General features: G+C 31.9%; 4 protein-coding genes across 10 annotated transcripts in view; 3 read left to right on the plus strand and 1 right to left on the minus strand.

Annotated features, from left to right (window-relative positions):
• Positions 1-951: 951 nt before the first annotated feature.
• LOC123709420 (casein kinase II subunit beta) lies at positions 952-4,838 on the minus strand. Of its 3 annotated transcripts, none has more exons than XM_045660759.1 (7): positions 4,730-4,838; positions 4,423-4,498; positions 4,233-4,335; positions 3,911-4,010; positions 3,643-3,734; positions 3,121-3,310; positions 952-2,690 (listed from the first exon to the last, which is right to left on the minus strand). In XM_045660759.1, exons 2-7 carry the CDS (start codon positions 4,492-4,494, stop codon positions 2,585-2,587), a joined length of 663 nt encoding a protein of 220 aa, XP_045516715.1. In that variant the 5' UTR covers positions 4,495-4,498; positions 4,730-4,838; the 3' UTR covers positions 952-2,584. The 3 variants fall into 3 exon arrangements, with proteins under 3 accessions (XP_045516715.1, XP_045516725.1, XP_045516706.1); XM_045660769.1 differs by lacking the exon at positions 4,730-4,838 and adding an exon at positions 4,685-4,703; XM_045660750.1 differs by lacking the exon at positions 4,730-4,838 and adding an exon at positions 4,624-4,644.
• Positions 4,839-6,919: 2,081 nt separating this feature from the next.
• On the plus strand, positions 6,920-11,363 carry LOC123714786 (xaa-Pro aminopeptidase 3-like). Its single transcript, XM_045669262.1, has 10 exons — positions 6,920-7,080; positions 7,167-7,420; positions 7,734-7,883; positions 8,039-8,175; positions 8,398-8,636; positions 9,440-9,610; positions 9,769-9,875; positions 10,269-10,406; positions 10,775-10,895; positions 11,110-11,363. Exons 1-10 carry the CDS (start codon positions 7,035-7,037, stop codon positions 11,277-11,279), a joined length of 1,533 nt encoding a protein of 510 aa, XP_045525218.1. The 5' UTR covers positions 6,920-7,034; the 3' UTR covers positions 11,280-11,363.
• A 1,012-nt stretch (positions 11,364-12,375) lies between these two features.
• LOC123711122 (casein kinase II subunit beta-like) lies at positions 12,376-16,088 on the plus strand. Its single transcript, XM_045663541.1, has 7 exons — positions 12,376-12,488; positions 12,660-12,735; positions 12,816-12,918; positions 13,247-13,346; positions 13,507-13,598; positions 13,748-13,937; positions 14,239-16,088. Exons 2-7 carry the CDS (start codon positions 12,664-12,666, stop codon positions 14,342-14,344), a joined length of 663 nt encoding a protein of 220 aa, XP_045519497.1. The 5' UTR covers positions 12,376-12,488; positions 12,660-12,663; the 3' UTR covers positions 14,345-16,088.
• Positions 16,089-16,768: 680 nt separating this feature from the next.
• Positions 16,769-18,496, plus strand: part of LOC123715633 — a 67,164-nt gene continuing 65,436 nt past the window's right edge. For 2 of the 5 annotated variants that reach the window (XM_045670844.1, XM_045670852.1), the window contains exon 1: positions 16,769-16,969. The gene's annotated coding sequence lies outside the window, so the exon portion shown is untranslated. The remainder of the gene's footprint in view (positions 16,970-18,496) is intronic. The other 3 variants (XM_045670836.1, XM_045670827.1, XM_045670862.1) reach the window with 3 other exon arrangements.

Here is an 18,496-nt window from a genome sequence, read left to right on the forward strand (position 1 = left end):
ATTAGTAATTCTTACTTTATAAATAAATTAATACTTCAATAAATAAATTAATTAATACTCCCGTTTTTTCTTCCGGAAATAAAAAAAAATCTTCAAATAAAATTAATTTTTTTTTGGAAGGTTGGTTGCCGTCTTCGTCTCTACAAACAAAAGAATGCAATTAACACTATACACAATTATTTTGACGCTATATGTCATAGTCAAATCGTCAGACAAATGTTATCGTGTTTTTTTTGAAACCCTGAACAGGACTAAATCTAGTCAGTGTGACCGAAACTGATTAGACGATTACATTTTTGTAAGCCAGCTATCTATATTTCCAACTAGAATGTCAACCCAAAATAAATTATAAGTTTCTTACAAATTTATAAAGAGGTAGTTAATTTAAGAATGAGATATTAGAGCTGTATTTGTCACTGCATATAGGATTGCATGCAATAAAAACACTATTTTCATGACATTTTATTTGCCATATTAAGTAACCAATAGGAAACTAAGATGAATTTAACTACTAGTATTATAAAATATAGCGCTTTTCCCGCTTAAGACACAGGTTACTTTGAAGCATTTTGACAGTTCAACCCGCTTCAAATTATAGCACTTTTTATTTAAAATAAAATAGTAAAATCTTATATTTAAATAAATTGCTCATTACATATAAAATCTATAAGCAATAAATAAAAATTGAGCAAAACATCGATAAAGGGTAATATTAAAATAGTTCTTTACCGTCGTTTTATATTTTAAAAAAATATTATTATTCGCCTGTCGATAGCGTTTGTTATTATTTGATGCGACAATATTACCATATCTTTGTATCCCTAAAGCAATTAACTCCAGTTTATCTACTATTTGAAGAATTAGTTTTAACGACATATTAATTAGCAATATACTTACTGTTAGACAGAACTTAAAAAAATATTCGGTACTGTTGTGAATAAAAGATTAATGTCAAATTTATCTTTTAATAATATTAGTGTAGAAACCAATAAAAAAACAAAGAACTAGCTTAAATCTAAATGATAATCTAAATCTGATACTTAAAGTGCCATATGCCCGTAAGGCACATATGACATAATTATTATTGGGTACCTAAACTCGTATTCTAAAACATTTTAATTTTCTAGGACATGTTTGAAAATACGCAAAGCTATAAATGGTTTAGAATTCGAGCCTAAATACGGTTAAAATGATCTTAGCTATAACAATGAGTACAACGAAATACTGTCTAATTATATAGATGAAAGACCACGTTCCCCGCTTTTATAATTATGTATCATTTTTCATTATGTATTTATTAGCTATGGATTCACGGTATTCACCTGGCAAATAGATAAGTATCATTTTTAGAAAATAATCAAACATTCTATTACTCATTTCACACTTGGCTCCTTCTAAGATCGATCTTTGGAACCATGAAAAACCGGTACGTCAAGAAATTTGGGCGTAGCTTGGTTACGGTTTTTCGTTAATAAATTTGTTCGTTTTATACGAAAACGCGGTCTTAATAATCTATTTGACAGATGATTCAAACTTATAAATCGAAGTTGAAAAATCGAATCAAGAACTACATAAAACATACAAACACCATAGGTTAAAAAATTATTTCTTATCCTACTTAAATGAGAAATCTCTTTTTATCCCTTCGGCTACGCCCATAGATTTCTTTGACAGCGAGTCACATGACAGATGACCCAAATAAGTGACATTTACCATCGATTTCCTTCTAACGAATATTGATGGGTAAAGATAAAACTAATGTATAACTCTTATTGTGCATTAATTAATATGTTTTCTTTCACGGAGCACTTTTTGATAAATAAAATTACATTCAAAGTCTGTTTATAAAGACATCGAAGGGTCTACTCATATTTGGTAAAATCCGATAGTCGTAATAGCGGATGACGTTGATATTCAGTACCTCATACAATAGAATTCAGCCGGAACCTTTGATTTTGATCAATATGATGTCTTCATAAACAGTTTTGACTGTATTTGTATTAGCTGTTACTGTAGAGTGAACTAATATTAGGTATAACGTCACGTATTAAAATTTACGACACAATCTTGAGCGTTGAAGATACTGACATTTTACAAAAAAAAATTAGGTATTTCAAATTTTCATTTATTTACGAGAATAGACATTAAAAATATCTATTCAATAGTTTCAAAAAATACCTATGTTTCTTCTCTGTAGAAGAGGCATTATTGACACAAGGTTATTTAGTAAACTATAACATAAATAGAAGAAATTTTGATTTAGAAATAGAGCCTTATTTAATAATTTTTCTAAGTCTGCTTCTGCCACATTTCACATCATATTTGTAGCGTTGTGTCTTTTGGAGATTTATGGATAAATGTATGGTCGAATTTTTTATCTTTAAACTTTGTGAACACCTCCAAAGTTGTTTGGTTGGCAGGTCAATTCATAATCGAAACTTGTCAGATTTCAAATTTACACCATTAAGCCTGTACATTCCTGTTTTTGGTCAACGCTCAAGATAAATGACAATAACCAATGGTCATCCGCTATTTATAGCAACTGCTAGTGTCGCGTCGGCGGGGGTCGTGGCCTGGGTCGCTCCTAGCGTTTACCATTGTTGTATGCCATAGTTCGAAGTGATTTGTGTCCCGCAGCTGCTTGTGTCTGAATCTCATAGGCTACCGGGTGGATCTTGAACCCATATAGTCTGGAAATCATCATTTATTTATAGCCTATGCCTACTAATGCACATATCTTAATTTATCCTAGAAATGTTCTAAATTTATTAATATAAACTAAACTGTTGTATTACTCTCCATATTGATTTGAACATTCACATTATCATTGTTGTGATGCGTAACATTGAATATAAAATTTCATATTAAAAGGAGACAAAAGCTGATCCTCTCGCCTGCTAAGACAAAACAATGGAGTCAGACAGTCACAGACCAATATTATGCCACACAGCAAAGCAGGAAGACCTATACTTTTAGCATTTTATCGGCAGTTCGGGCTTAGGGTGAGCTTCAGAACCGAGATTTAGTTAATACATTACTGACACACTGGAGTGTTTGAATCTTAGCTATAGACTATTTCCAAAAATGTTAAGCAGCCAAAAAAATCTTTCATGCACTAACCTGGGCACAAACTCTGACGTGGGACATCGTGGGCGGTATTCTGGGTGTACCATGAACACCATATGTGGAAAACCTGTTCCAAAATAGGCACCATCTGTATGGTGGTGACGGGAAGATTTTGGAGTATATACGTCCATACAACGGGGGCAGTACAGCTTAACCATTGCTTCACCAGGGACATCTGAGAGTCCTGAAAGAGGTCACTTGTAAATATAAAACTTATAAAGTGGTATCAAGTTGAAGTTTTTGAACCATTAGATGCTGTATGACTTCATAGGTAAGTTATTCAGTAATGATTTTGATAGAATTTGTATCCTATATTTCTTTTAGCTCATTTCAATGTTAATTAATATTTGGTATTTAAAGGAGTGACAGAGAGTTTTTTGCCAGCTCATCACATCCATTCAACGGCCTTGAATTAAGAACTGGCAGTAAATGAAGTATAATTTTTATGAAGATCACAGTAACTTACATGTATATATATATATATATATATATATATGAGATTTTGATTATACTTACCAATGGGCAACATTGGCTGGCATTCACAATAAACACGTGGGCAATTACCAAAGTCTCCAGTTTGAAATTTTTCCAACATTTGTCCTATGCCTCTGAAAGAATATAATTATACAGATGAAACAGATGATGTTAGATACAAACACAATGATACATTACGGAGGCCATAGATATTTACAATCAATGTCTGTGACATAAAATGTATGTGTTGCATAATGTAAGTAAAATTGTTATACTTTTGGTAGGAATAATAGAACCTTAGTTTTCTTACCTGTTAGTTAAAAGGTAACGTGCATGAATCAAACCGTAGAGCATTTCTGCAGCCTGTTCCACCAAATCTGATTGATTTGGATTTTCTTCCAAGTCATCATCTGAATAGGCATGTAGTTTACTTTAGTCAAATAGTTGATATGAACTGACATATTGGAAAAATCCATGTATTAACTAATTAATACCTCTTCTTTTAAGGGGCATTCAAAGTAAACAAGCTATTTACTATATATGTAATTATTTAGACAAAAACAAAATTAGATCCATTTAGAATTACTAAGGTGTAAAAAAGTTTAAGAATTGTTGAAATAAAATTAATATACCTGGTTCTAGGTCCAATATCATATCCAAGGCCTGCCTGTAATGTGGAACTTGTTCATTAAGACCTGTTAAATTGAACTTATCACTTATGTAGTCTTCGTCCACCTAAATAAAATAAAATAATAAGTTAATTAATTTATTAATTAGTTGAGTTATATGAGTTACAACAATAAGTGTAATCTAAAATATTACCTCGCAGTAATATTCGTTCCCTCTGAGGCCGCAGAACCAACTTATCCATGATACCTCCTCAGAGCTGCTCATTTTTCTTAAAAACAATTAACAAAATTAGTAATCTTGACGTAACCCAAAATTAAGAATACAACGCCTAGCAAACACGGCACATAATCTAATGCGTTTTTATGTTTTGGCACAATTAACTTCATTTTTTACCTAAGATTAGATTTTTTTGACGCTACAAATATCATTTACGATATTCAAACATAATATTTACCAAAAAATTCAAAATATATCGTACTAAATTCACAAGAAACTTTACCTTTTGGTACCTTGATTAGCCACGCTTGACGGGAGGAAATTCTGCCTCGGGATGAGGGAGAAAATTCAATTTGATGCGTGTTGAGTGTTGACCTGTCTATGGTATTAGCAACATATCATAGGTTAGAGTTTTTACGTCAATGTCAGATTTATATTACTTTAAAAATAGTCATATATACGAGTTAAATAGAAACATTGGAAATTGTTTTAACATTAAAATCTATTTCTCATGCACAATTCCACGATCGCAAAAAAATATTTGCAATGATATATACAGCGACATCAGCTGTACGCTGTTGTAGGTACAAATTGGAAGGGATTAAACATAAGTGTATTTGACTATACTGAAAATAAACTACAAAATGAGGTCATCCTGATAGAAAGTAGCTCTTAAAAGCATATTTCTATGACTCTGTGGTAAAAATATATGTAATTTTGTTAAAAAGGAATAAAATGAATGGCGCATAGGCGCATAGGCATAGGTGTGATGACGTCACACGCACTTAAACAGAGTCATATACCCTATTTACACAAAGTATTAGTATAATAATAAAAAATTAAGTGTTGCAATTATTACCCTTTTATATTAATTTATCTTTTTAAGCGAAGGTTAAAACCATATTACCTAAAAATTAGTAAAATTATTTATTAATAGGGTTATATATTAACACACACACACAAAGGACCAAGTTAAAATGATTGAAATTGTCAATCAACGCCTTTCGCTCTTAGTTACCTTCTTATGCTGATGCTCATGGTTCTCTAGGTAACATATAGCCCCAGATTTAGGGTAATAGATAGAATAAAACTTATAAAAATTATCAACTCAACTGGAACAACAACAATTTCGCTATAGATTCTTTTAAAAAAAATATTCCTGACATACATCACGGCAAATTATTCAACAGCAAATGATAAAAAAAACCTCGTCCCACATCTCTTCAGTTGTTTGCCCACGCTCTCATTCCCCTCCAATAATTACAAGTTGGTCAATTTGGGCGTTTTTTAGAAAAACACGCATACGTTTTATCATTTCAAACGTATGGTACATTTGAAAATAAAAAACAATTTATATCAAAAACTAAATATATAATCCTTAAAAGTGCACTTACTTCCTGATCAGTATCCCCCACATTACTATTCCAGCTATCGTCATTTCCGCAAGGCAACGAGTTTAGAGTTTTATGAAAAATGGAAACCAAAGGTTGGACCAAAATTTCAAGTACACAAATTGCTCGAGACGTGTAATAGATGGAAGTAAATTTTAAGCTGGAATACGGCAGATATTCCAAAGGTACACACCACTATTGCCATCTTTATTTCTGTTAGCCCTATCAATTACTTAAGCTTTTCTACAACATTTGTTATTTGTTAATACACCACATTTTTAATATTTTATGGTTCAGCTAAACCATGGAAAGAATCAGTTAGAAAGTTCCGGAGATTTTCCTTATATTCTGATGAAAATTCAAAACCATATATAGGTCATAATTTTTCAGTATTGCGCCGGTTACTTCAAACAAGTCAGTTAAGACTCACAAACAGCAAGTCTGGTGGCCAGCTTGTTTTTGGGCTTTTTGGTCGAAAACTTCCACCTCATCAATTTACCATCGGTTCTTAGCCCAATACCGCCCGAACGATCGCGCTAACGCATCTTTAAGGCAATTACCCTTTAGGCAGACAGTTGAAAATTATTTCAAATCTTCTGATCCTGAACTTGACTTAGCCTACCTTTTTAGTACATACTAACATGGAACATTTTGCTATGTTACCCCAGAATGTTCGATTTTCCGAAATAAAAACTTTTTAGGTTTTTCTGTGAATATTTCTTTATATAAATCTCAGAGTAACAAATAAAATATACAGGTTTATATGTATATTCGTATGAAGTATTATAAAAAAAATAAAAACAAAAATTTCGGGTGGACACCCCTTATCACTTAGGGGTTTAAAAGATAGATAGTAGCAGATTCTCAGACTTACTGAATATGCATAAAAATATCGAAGAATCGGTGGAGCCGTTTCGGAGGAGTGTAGGAACATTGTAAGATGAGAATTTTAAATATAGATAGAGATAAACGCGTATCACAGATTAGAAATTAATATAGGAGTAATGTATCTGGTTAATATGTGACAATAATATGATAGTTTTGAAATTCAATCAAATACTAAATCTGTGAATCGAAGTTATATGATAAGTGATTTGTTCTGTGCATATGCCATATGCCGAATAGAAAATAGAATAAATCAATGCAAAACTATATACAAAAATATAATTAACTTAATAAAAGCGTAATATATTGAGAATGAATCGTTTAAACCTATTTAGGTTGCGATCAGTAACAGATCAGTGTACGTTAGATATGGATTATGATAATATGTACATTCTGTTTGTATGAAGTGTAATGGTTCTACTTATTATATTATTTCTCTTTCAGTCTCGGTAAAAAACATATCAAGATGGAAGCCTATTCGACACTTATCAAGCTTTAAGAATCCACCAGATGCAGAAAGAATACAGCAGTTTAGTATACCCAAGGGTATATTGGGACAACCAACTTGTCATACACACCCTCATTTAATATCACACGGCAACCTAACGTGTGGGGTCACACAGTTAGAATACAAGGAAAGGCGGGAAACTTTAGTTAGCAAGTTGGCTGAAGCAGAAAATCTACATAAAACTCATGTGGTGTGTATTTTTTTCTCTTTACAAAACTGTTAAGACTATAGTCTCTAGTTTGCAGTACTTGGGCCTAGGGATTAAAACTTTTGGATTTGTTTTTGTAAAAGTGAATAATACTTATAAGAAACAACTTTATAATTTATTTATACAATAGGCAGTGGTCAATATATGGTTTATGGGTCAACAGGATGCTTTAGCTTAAATAATAAAGGATATTATTATTTTTACTCCATATAAACTACTCACATATAACAAAAGAATAATGCTAATTTATATGAAATGATGTGAATGTAATGTTTAAAGACTTAATTATTTTCAGATAGTTATACCAGCAGCTAGAAAACAGTATATGTCAGATAAGATACCATATGTGTTCAGACAAAATTCTGATTTTTTCTACCTTACTGGATGTTTGGAGCCCTCTGCAATTCTTTTCATGATAAAACCAGCAGATAGGGATACTTATAAGGTTTGAACTTCTTTATTTACCTATATTAGATGTTATCAGTTGGACATAACAATGGCAACAAATAATATTATATACATTTGTACATATTTATGTTATGAAAAAGAAATTAAATTTATAAGGCATTTTAATAAAATTTATTTTATTGGTCTCTCTAGACCATTTTATTTGTACATGAAAAAGACAGCCATGCTGAGCTTTGGGAAGGTCCTCGCACAGGATGCTCTGCAGCAACAACATTATATTCTGTTGACGAATCGCAGCCTGTTGAAAACTTCAATAATTTTATGCTCAGGTTAAAAATAGTTTACATTATTAATTTTGTTTCTTAACATTGCTTTAGCAAGGAGTGTGTTAAAAGTGAATTAAGATTATCCTGCATTTCATTGAATGATAAGTACGAGTAAGAGTAACTAATATTTGTTCAGATCTAGAAATGTAATAATTATTATTTTCACCTTCATATCTGTATATTTCTATTAAGCTACTACTGCAAAATTATAAATTCCTGTTTCAGAACTTTATCATCATTAAAACCTGCAGTTCTCTGGTACCACAATGAGAGCCCAGCTAATCCTGACATCCATGATGTAGTGAGATCCTCTCTAAAGCAAGGCCATGCCTCACTGGAAGACCCTCAGAAATGCCTTCACCAAATGAGGGTTGTGAAGTCACCAGCGGAAGTCGAATTGATGAAGGAAACATGTTACATTGGTTCCCAATCGGTTAATATGGCTATGGCTTGCACGAAACCTGGTGGGTGAGTTGTTTAACTTTTATGAATTGTATCATTTAGTTTTGACATACATAATTGACATGTATTTTTTGCTAACCAAATAGGTTAGGACGCTTTGACAGTTTCTTTGATTAGTCTTGTTTGCATAATTACAAATATTTAACTACACAAAATTAATATTAATACAAGGGATTTATAGTTTTTTACCTTTTAAAAGTTACCAAAATAAATAATTCCTGGTTTAATCAATTTCTACATTACAAAAACATTAATTGAAAATTAAATAAACATGCTTGAAAAAAAACTGGGTACATTCTTGAATATGCCTGAAAACTTACCCCCTTATAAAAACTAACTCAGTTTAATCACAGTCTAAAGTCTTATTAAAAATAAATTAATCTTTAGTCTCTTTCTGTTAAATTGTATAAAAGATACAAATGAGTAGTTTATTCAATTTGAGACAATTTGATGGATTTCATTGTTATGAATATATAGTATTGACTATCATAAACAATTATGTAATGTGTATACACTAGACATACATTAATTTATGTTAAATAAAAATATGTATTATAATAAGAAAATCACTTTTTGAATCAATTAAAGCTATGTATTATTATTAAAAACTTATAATTATTTACATAATTCCATATTTTAAATTTTTTACATAGCTTTAATCCGTTTTTCTTAATGTGTAAAAGCTATTTTAACAAAAGACAATACTATGTATTATAATAATTAAAATAAAATATATTTTTAATAAACTCATACTTCTTACATGTTTAATGTTTTGGTTTTTGGTTGTAATACAAACCTTTTTCAGGTATATCGGAGCATGCTGTTTCATCTGTGTTTGAATATACATGTCGAATGTCAGGTGCGGAACACGGGGCATTTCCCCCTGTGGTAGCGGGGGGGCCTAGGGCTACTCATATACACTATGTAGCTAACAACCAACTACTGCAAAAGGAGCATATGCTTCTTATCGATGCTGGTAAGTGCAGAGAGCATATAAGGAAAAATTACAGAAATAAAGAATGTATTATGTGTATTTACTTTAGTTACAATTAATGCTGAAATTATTCAAAGAAATATATGACCATTAAAAAATCATGAAATCTAGTAACATTGATTTTTCAATTTATTTTTCAGGCTGTCAGCGTTGGCTTTACAACTCTGACATATCTCGAACATGGCCAGTCTCAGGGAAATTCTCCGCACACCATAAAATACTTTATGAACTTGTGCTTGCTGTACAGGTAAACATTAATAGATGCAACTCAATCATTAGGTAATACAGCGTACACTGTTGAATGGCTGTAGACTGATTTCAACACAAAATTAAAACAATGATTGATATAATTTTTAATAGTATAAGAAAGTAATTATGTTAGGTACAAAGTCCCTTATAAATGCACCCTATTGGGACAGATATGTGTACAGTTTATTTTTAAAAATCTATATGTCTATTTTGTTAACAAAATTTTGTGTTATCTCATTTAATGTTTTTATCTTTGTCGTAGAAGGAAAATTTATTCTTATTTAGAGTTTGAATGCTACCTCAGCGATGTTTATGCCACGCTTAATTATTTGGCACTACTTACCTTACTTAAATTTAAACATTTCTAGTTTTATATTTAATATATTTTTAGAAACGTCTAATAGAGCTATTGGGTGAGCAGAGACCGCCATTGGACCAGCTATTTGACCATATGTGTAGGCTTTTGGGTCTCTATTTGCAGCAAGAAGGAATCTTACCTAAAAATATTGACGCCAATGAACTTATAGGGGTCAGTAAACTATATATATAAAATAGTAATAATATTAGAAACTGGTCCTTCGAGCCGGAATTTGAAAAGGAATGTATGTATGTCAAATAGAACACTATGTGGTAGATTTACAAGTTGAACACTGATTACATAAAATCCATTCATAAAATAATTAAATTGATATACTTAAAAAAACTCAATTATAGATAAGCCTATACCTTATTGCTATGCATATTCAGCAGGAACGCTAACAGTTCTTTTATTAGGGATGCCTTGTGCATGTCCCCGGGCGATTGCATGAGGCGAACGGTTTCGTGGGACTTACTATTAGCCGTTATCATGAAAGACTCAAGACTTATAGTGTGTACAGCCGCCATTATTTTTTACAGCGTGCCTACCGCCTATGCCCTCACCATGTATCACATTACCTTGGATTAGACGTTCATGATTCACCACTTGTTCGTCGTAGGATTCCCGTTACTAATAATATGATAGTGACTGTAGAACCAGGTTAGTAATATTTAGTAATTATATAGTATTTTTGACTTTTAAGTTTATAAAAAACAATTTCTATGCACTTTGCGAACAGCGTAGCATAAAGCCCAGATCATGGATTCGATGCCTGGCAAAGCACAAATTAATTGTCTGATGACAGAATAATTGATCTTATTTGCTTCTTCTAATTGTTCAAATTATCTACAAATAATAAAAATTTTACTCCTAGGTATCTACATAAGACCAGATGACACAAGCGTCCCTCCAGAGTTCAGAGGTGTTGGGATAAGAATAGAAGATGATGTCCTCATCACGGATGGACATCCACTCATACTAACAGACACATGTGTTAAAGAAGTTAATGATATTGAGGCAATAGTTGGAAAGCAAAATATTTAATTTAAACAAGAAAAATAGATATTTTCTATGAACTCATAGAGCGTAATCATTTAAAGACAGATTTGTAAATAAAAATGCGACTTATTTATTGTTTTATTTTTATAAATGTATGTGAAATATATGTGTTCTCGTTGCAAACGGGGCGGGTCAGCGACGCCTAATAGCTGCGAATGTGTTCGATCTCCTCAAGTAACTAAAGCTCATCTGCAAGATCATCAATTTCTGTGTACTCTCCACGAGGAGTGCCCTCCCTTCTGCTCTTTGTCAATTTTTGAGCGCGAGTCAAAGGACGCGAGATGGCGATGCGAAAACATCAACACTCTCGCAATGATGTCAACTAAATTTGGGAGTAAAATAAAGAAATGTAAAAAAAAAATTTAGGGGGTACATTTATTTAGTGGGGGAAAAAATATTGTTTTTAAAACGCACGATTATATACAATACATATATATTAAGAAACCTCGAATCTACCCAAACACATATAAACTACAACTGTAGCTATAACTAACACTCCAAGATCGAAATAAGAGATTTACGGCTAGAAAAGTAAAAAAACTTATAGCTTTTTTAAATAACGTATGAAAAGAAAATGAGGCAAACGCAAAAAAATTAAACGGCAAGAGAAAGAAATTTAAAGAACAAAACGAAATCATTAATATTTTAAGTTAATTAATGTATAAAATGCACCAGCATAACAACAGCCTTTTTTAATTTCATTATATTTGTGCCGGCATGATACGGTGTTTTTTATTTATTTTTGTGATATTAACGTAAGATATTGGTATATTGATAGGCCCATAAAGTTAGCTCTACTACTACTACTCTACACAGTCACTTCAATCGCTTTCATCTTGCAGTAGACGTAGCGATCAACTAACATTTTATTTATTTTCCACACAGTGTGTAAAGTAGTTGCAGCCACGCTTGAAGGTCTCCCTCAGTTGTCCGCATTCATCAATGTTTATTCTTTTGAATTTTACTCTGAATTCTAAATATACATTATATTTATTTTGTTTCAGTTTTAGTTCAGGGGGTAAATTCAAGAGGGCGTATAATTAAAGCTAGTTTTAGTAGTCTACTGTCTAGTCCTATAGGCTATAAGTATTATATTATCATTATCTTGGGAGTTGGAGTCGACAATATTTTGTCTACGGAACAGCTCTTTTTCTAAATGTTCCTTTGATTTAAAATATATTAAAGGAATCTAAGGTAAAAATTTCGCAACGCAGTTAAATGAACCAAAGTGTAAAACATAAAAACATTAGATCATTAGTCTCAAATTGATCCATGATTAGATCCATCGAGTATGGACTGTGTTTAGGCGTTGTATTAAAATTTTGGGTTACGTCAAGATTACTAATTTTGTTAATTGCTTCTCAGAAAAATGAGCAGCTCGGAGGAGGTATCATGGATAAGTTGGTTCTGCGGGCTCAGAGGGAATGAATACTTCTGCGAGGTTAAATTTTAGATTATGTCCATGCTTGTAAATTTTTAGTCATAAGTGCACCAATTAACTATTTCTTCTATTTATTTTAGGTGGACGAAGACTATATAAGTGATAAGTTCAATTTAACAGGTCTTAATGAACATGTTCCACATTTCAGACAGGCCTTGGATATGATATTGGACTTAGAACCAGGTAAACTATAAATATATTAAAGGTCTTCTAATTCGTATAGAATAAATATTTAAATTTCACTCTTTCATATCAGGTTTAGTTGTGGATTAATTATTATTTTTTTTATAATTAGTTGGTCTCATGATTTCTGTTACCTTTGTTAACATACTCAGAATACTAAATGTTTGTAAATTTTAATTTCTATCTACTGTTATAACTTACATTTATTATTGTCCTTTAAAACTGGAATTTGTGATTTAATACTTGGGTATTGGATTCTTTAACTTAATGATGGTTCATAGTAATTATTTTAATATAATAAATAATAATACTAAACACTCTTTTTCAGATGATGACTTAGAAGAAAATCAAAATCAGTCAGATTTGGTGGAACAGGCTGCAGAAATGCTCTATGGTCTGATTCATGCCCGTTACATTTTAACTAACAGGTATCAAATGTAATCTGCAAAAAGTATACAATTTATTTTACTTGCAACATACATCTAAAAAATTTCTAACAAACAAACATTCCTTACAAAGTATGCATATGTTGTAGGTGTCATTAATGTCAGAATACATTTTATTTTATATAGATATATATTCTTTCAGAGGTGTAAGCCAAATGTTAGAAAAATTTCAATCAGGAGACTTTGGTAACTGCCCACGAGTTTATTGTGAATGCCAACCAATGTTGCCCATTGGTAAGTACATTTGTAAACATAAATATGAGCTAGTACTAAAAACTTTTACATGAATTCTTAAAGTTAAACCATAAAATACTCATTTTGTTATTTTGATCGGATATCATTTTTATAAGAATTCTATTTGATAGACAAGCTGTCTCTTCCAGGATTGTCAGATGTCCCAGGTGCGGCAATGGTAAAGCTGTATTGCCCCCGTTGTATGGATGTATATACTCCCAAATCCTCACGTCACCACCGCACAGATGGAGCCTACTTTGGAACTGGTTTCCCGCACATGGTGTTCATGGTGCATCCAGAATATCGCCCACAATGCCCCAGTTCAGAGTTTGTGCCTAGGTATAGTATATTTATGATTTTATGGGTGCTTGTCAGCATTAGTATAGTAGCCAAGGCTAGGAAAAAAAGATGAATCCAGTTTATATGATGTTTTACTTTACATTATGATATGTAACTGAATAGAATCTTCTTCCCCCATTATTTAATTTACTTTATAACTAAAACCTAGCAAACTTATACATTGGTAGGATAAATAAAGTAAAAAATATGTACCAGTTGTAATATGGCTGATAACATTCATTAAGGACATTACATACATTTCATTATATATAGGTATAAACTATGTAATATCAATTTTCAGACTATATGGGTTTAAAATCCACCCGGTGGCCTACCAAATTCAGACGCAAGCTGCTGTCGGACACAAATCACTTCGAACTCTGGCATACAACAATGGTAAACGATAGGAGCGACCCAGGCCACGACCCCCGCCTACGCGACACTAGCAGTTGCTATAAATAACAGATGACCATTAGTTACTGGCACTTAGCTTGAGCGTTAAATATAGGAATACATAGTCATATTTCTGAACAAATTCTAAAATGTTCATGGTAAGCTCAGTATAAACCTGGAAGCAAACTACATAAACAAAGAATGGATGAAAACTGTCAAAATAGTGATATAAACATTTGTCATGCTTTAATTTGTATTTATTTCTAATATTGGCTAATCATTTAATTCATTAATATTCTCTCAAACTCAGCATTACAAATTTGCTCTTACATGTGGAAGAATGCACACAATATTCACAGGTTTTGCAACATTCACTATGAAACAATTGTGTGTGTAAAGTAGTAGGAATAATTATTACAACGCTCAAGGTGTCAGGAACTTAAATAATAAGTGACGTTATATCAGATTTACTAGTATTTGTTCCTTTAAGGGAAGATATTTTACAGAAAAATCTAATAAAAATACAGTCAACATCGTTTACGACGATATCGTTTAGAACAACATACCGGTTATATTGATCAAAATCAAAGATCCCGGCTGAATTCTATTTATTAGGTACTTAATAACAACGTCATCGGCTTTTATGACTATCGATTTTTATGACCAAATATGAGTAGTCCCTTCAATGTTGTTTTAATAGATTTTGACTGCAATTATGACAACTTGCTCAACAACTCATAATAAATTACCGAATTATTAACAATTTCAACAAACAATTAGTAAATGTCACTTATTTGATGTGTCATCTGTCATGTGACTCGCTGTCAAAGAAATCTATGGGCGTAGCCGAAGGGATAAAAAGAGATTTCTCATTTAAGTAGGATAAGAAATAAATTTTTAATTTGTGGTGTTTGATAATTATGTGAGTTTGAATTCGATTTTTCACGATTACAAGGCGCCAAGCATCAAATTAAGTATAGAACTTCAATTCTGTATTGAAATAAATCTATTTATCTGCCAGGTTTACGATACTGACATAATGTTTACATAGATACATAGAGCAGGATAATACAAAATTATAAGAGCGGGGAACGTGGTCTTTCATATGTATAATACTTTCGTTTTACTATGTGATAAAGCTAATATTTTAGACCGCATTTAGGCTGGTATTCTAAATCCTTGAGTATTTTTAATGTCATATAAGATTTATAATACGGGTTTAGGTATTCCATTAATAATTTTGTACGCGTATTGCGCCTTCAGTATCAAATTTAGCTAGCTCTTGGTTTTTTTAATTGTTTCTACACTAATGTAATTAAAAGATAAATTTAATATTTTACTCACAACATCACCAAATAAATCATCCTGATGCTCGCATAAGGAGCACAATGTTACTGTAAATAAAAATCGGTGCCAACTAAAACGAACTATTTTTATATATTTTCTAATGTATTGTTTCGTTACAACTTATCGTTAGTGACCAATGTATTTAATGTAATACGATGTACTGGATAAAACGCTCCCTTTTGCTTATTCTATTGTTGGCAGCGGGCTTAAAATGTCAATGTCATATTTTGATGAGTCAAAGTAACCTGTGGCTTACGCGGGAAAAGCGCTGTATATATTTTACAATACCAATAGGCATTTAATTCATTTTAGTTATGATATTATGATCGCATATTTTATTTCGTTTCCTATTGTACTTGGTTACTTAATATGGCAAATAAAATATAATGATAAATCGTATTTTTCTTGCGTATAATCCCCGTACAGTTTCTAAAAAGATTTTTTTTTATTATCGCTTCCAATAAAAAAAATTTGCACAAATTTTGGCTTGTAAAATTTCAAAGATGTCGAGAGGTAGAGACAAGAAATGAAAAACTGGCTTGGCGAAAACTCATTTTGTAATTATAGTTTTCGTGTTCGTATGCCAAAAGTATCGGTAATATTGTTTGATTCTTAAAATAGTTATAAATAAATATATTTTATATTATTATTATGTTTAAATTAATCGAATTATTTTGTTTACACAGAGATCAAGGCGGCAACCAATCTCCCAAAATAAAATTATTTTTTATGAAGAAAAACTTGTTCATTCCCGGCAGAAAACTTGGAAGTTATTTATTTATTTACCTATGAAATAAGAATGATTTATGTTAAAATGTATTATTTTTTTACCTGTATTTATAATTATTATTTTGAAAATAAATGTACATAATATATACGCCATAGAATAGTTTAAAGATCAGGGTAGCCATTTAATCTTTTCAATTCAATATTCGAGCTTTGTGAGCTTGCTATTTTTACGAGGCAATTATCGCATTTGATCTTTAAAGAACAGTGATTATTATCTACAGATTCCGAGGCCAGATTCTGGCAAACTTTTTTAATTTTTCAGCCGATATGGAAGTACAAGGAAAAGAGGTTTTACTGTAGGCGGGAAGGTCACTACATTCACTCGTATATTCTCGCGCCAACGTCAGTTTGAGTCGAATCATCAGCGCGTACGCATGTCGCTCCGCGCCATAATCGCGACCCCACCGTGCCGTTATAGTGTTTCATAATAGTTCTGTGATTGTTTATTTTGTATTTTTATGAATCCGAAGGAGATCGGATGAATTTCAACGTCGAATAATAAGGTTTGTGTTATCAATAAGTTTATTATAAATTATTGATTAGTCTATGACTTTTGTATTCGAAGGTTCTTAGTGAAGGTTTAGTAAATATGAGAATGGTTTGCTATGCATCGGCGCGCAATTAAATTCCTGTTAGAATAAATGATTCAGTCGTAAGATTGTTGCAGCCGCGTACAAAGTACATAACCGCGTATGCTTAGAGAATAGAAAGGAACTTCGGAAAATGCAGCGTAATTTTGCTATAACCAATTGAAATCTAAATACTATTTTTGCAAATCAATATGAAGAAATAAATTAAGAGTAATTAATTAATAAAATTATTGCTTATTTTCTTAAATAATGCTCAGTTAAAAGATAAATTAATTTTCACTTACGTAAACGAAAGGCGTAAATCAATGTAAATATAAATATTAAATACAAATTTAGTGGATGGGGAAGAAAATCTAGCCCTAATGTTTCTGTTATTGTCAAAGGAATATTATATATTTTTGTAGAGCCGAAATAAATATTACTTTATAATTTGATGTATATTTATATTTTATAGCTATGAGTTGTTCATTTTCATATTACATACATTATGTTTTCCTCAATTATGACTATTACGAAATAGTGCTGTAGAGTATATTAAAAAACCTGACGGATGGAATCAGACATCTCCCCCTTTTTTTTAAAGAAATGTCAATGCCTGCAATGTCAATTTTTTATTGGCATCTTTTTATTGGTATTTTGATTTATCAATTAATCTAAAATAAAATAAAACAGTGGCGAAATCTTTTTAGGGTTCTGGGCCTTAGATTTCTGTTTCCTGATCCGATCAAACTAATAGGCAAGTAATCAGCCTCCTGTGCGTTTCACACCTCGTCGACTCTTTTGGGTCTAAGCCAAGCTGGTTTCTGCACGAAATTTTCCTATAGCGTTCGAACGGATGTTAAGCGCACATAGAAAGAAGGTCCATTGGTGGATAGCCGGAGAGCGAACCTACGACCTCAGGTATGAGAGTCGCACGCTGAATCCACCACACCAACACTGCTTATTAATCTATGGACTCAGTCCAAATAGGATAATTAATATGAAAAAGCAAGTATGAAAGGCATAACGTTGTGAAGTTATTGTAGCCTTTCTCGGTTCCGATTACCCAATGTTAGATTATTGTGTAACTTAGCTTTATACAAGACCGTGCATAAAAACGTTCACATACTCAATAGAATGGAGCTTCGTCCGGTAATAAACAAATTAGTAATAGTGACCAGACTATACCATAGAAGTTAGTATAACCCAACATTATAAGCGAATATTATGCCCATTGACGGTAGCTCAAGGTATTGAGCGTATGGGGGGCGGTGAAGGAAGCTTATCTGAGCCGGCCTATTTACCGATACCGGCCTAGTCAATAGAGGAGGAGGACCTGTTGCAGCTAAAATCCAGCAATTGGGGGGGTGGTAAAGGTGCTTTAGTAGTTTCTCGATTAAGAGGCCAAGTCACTATTTGAGTCGTGATCCAGCGAAGTGAGTCAGTGACCAGATGAACTGG

Source organism: Pieris brassicae, chromosome 1 (genome assembly GCF_905147105.1).
Source record: "Pieris brassicae chromosome 1, ilPieBrab1.1, whole genome shotgun sequence".
Lineage (NCBI taxonomy): Eukaryota > Metazoa > Arthropoda > Insecta > Lepidoptera > Pieridae > Pieris > Pieris brassicae.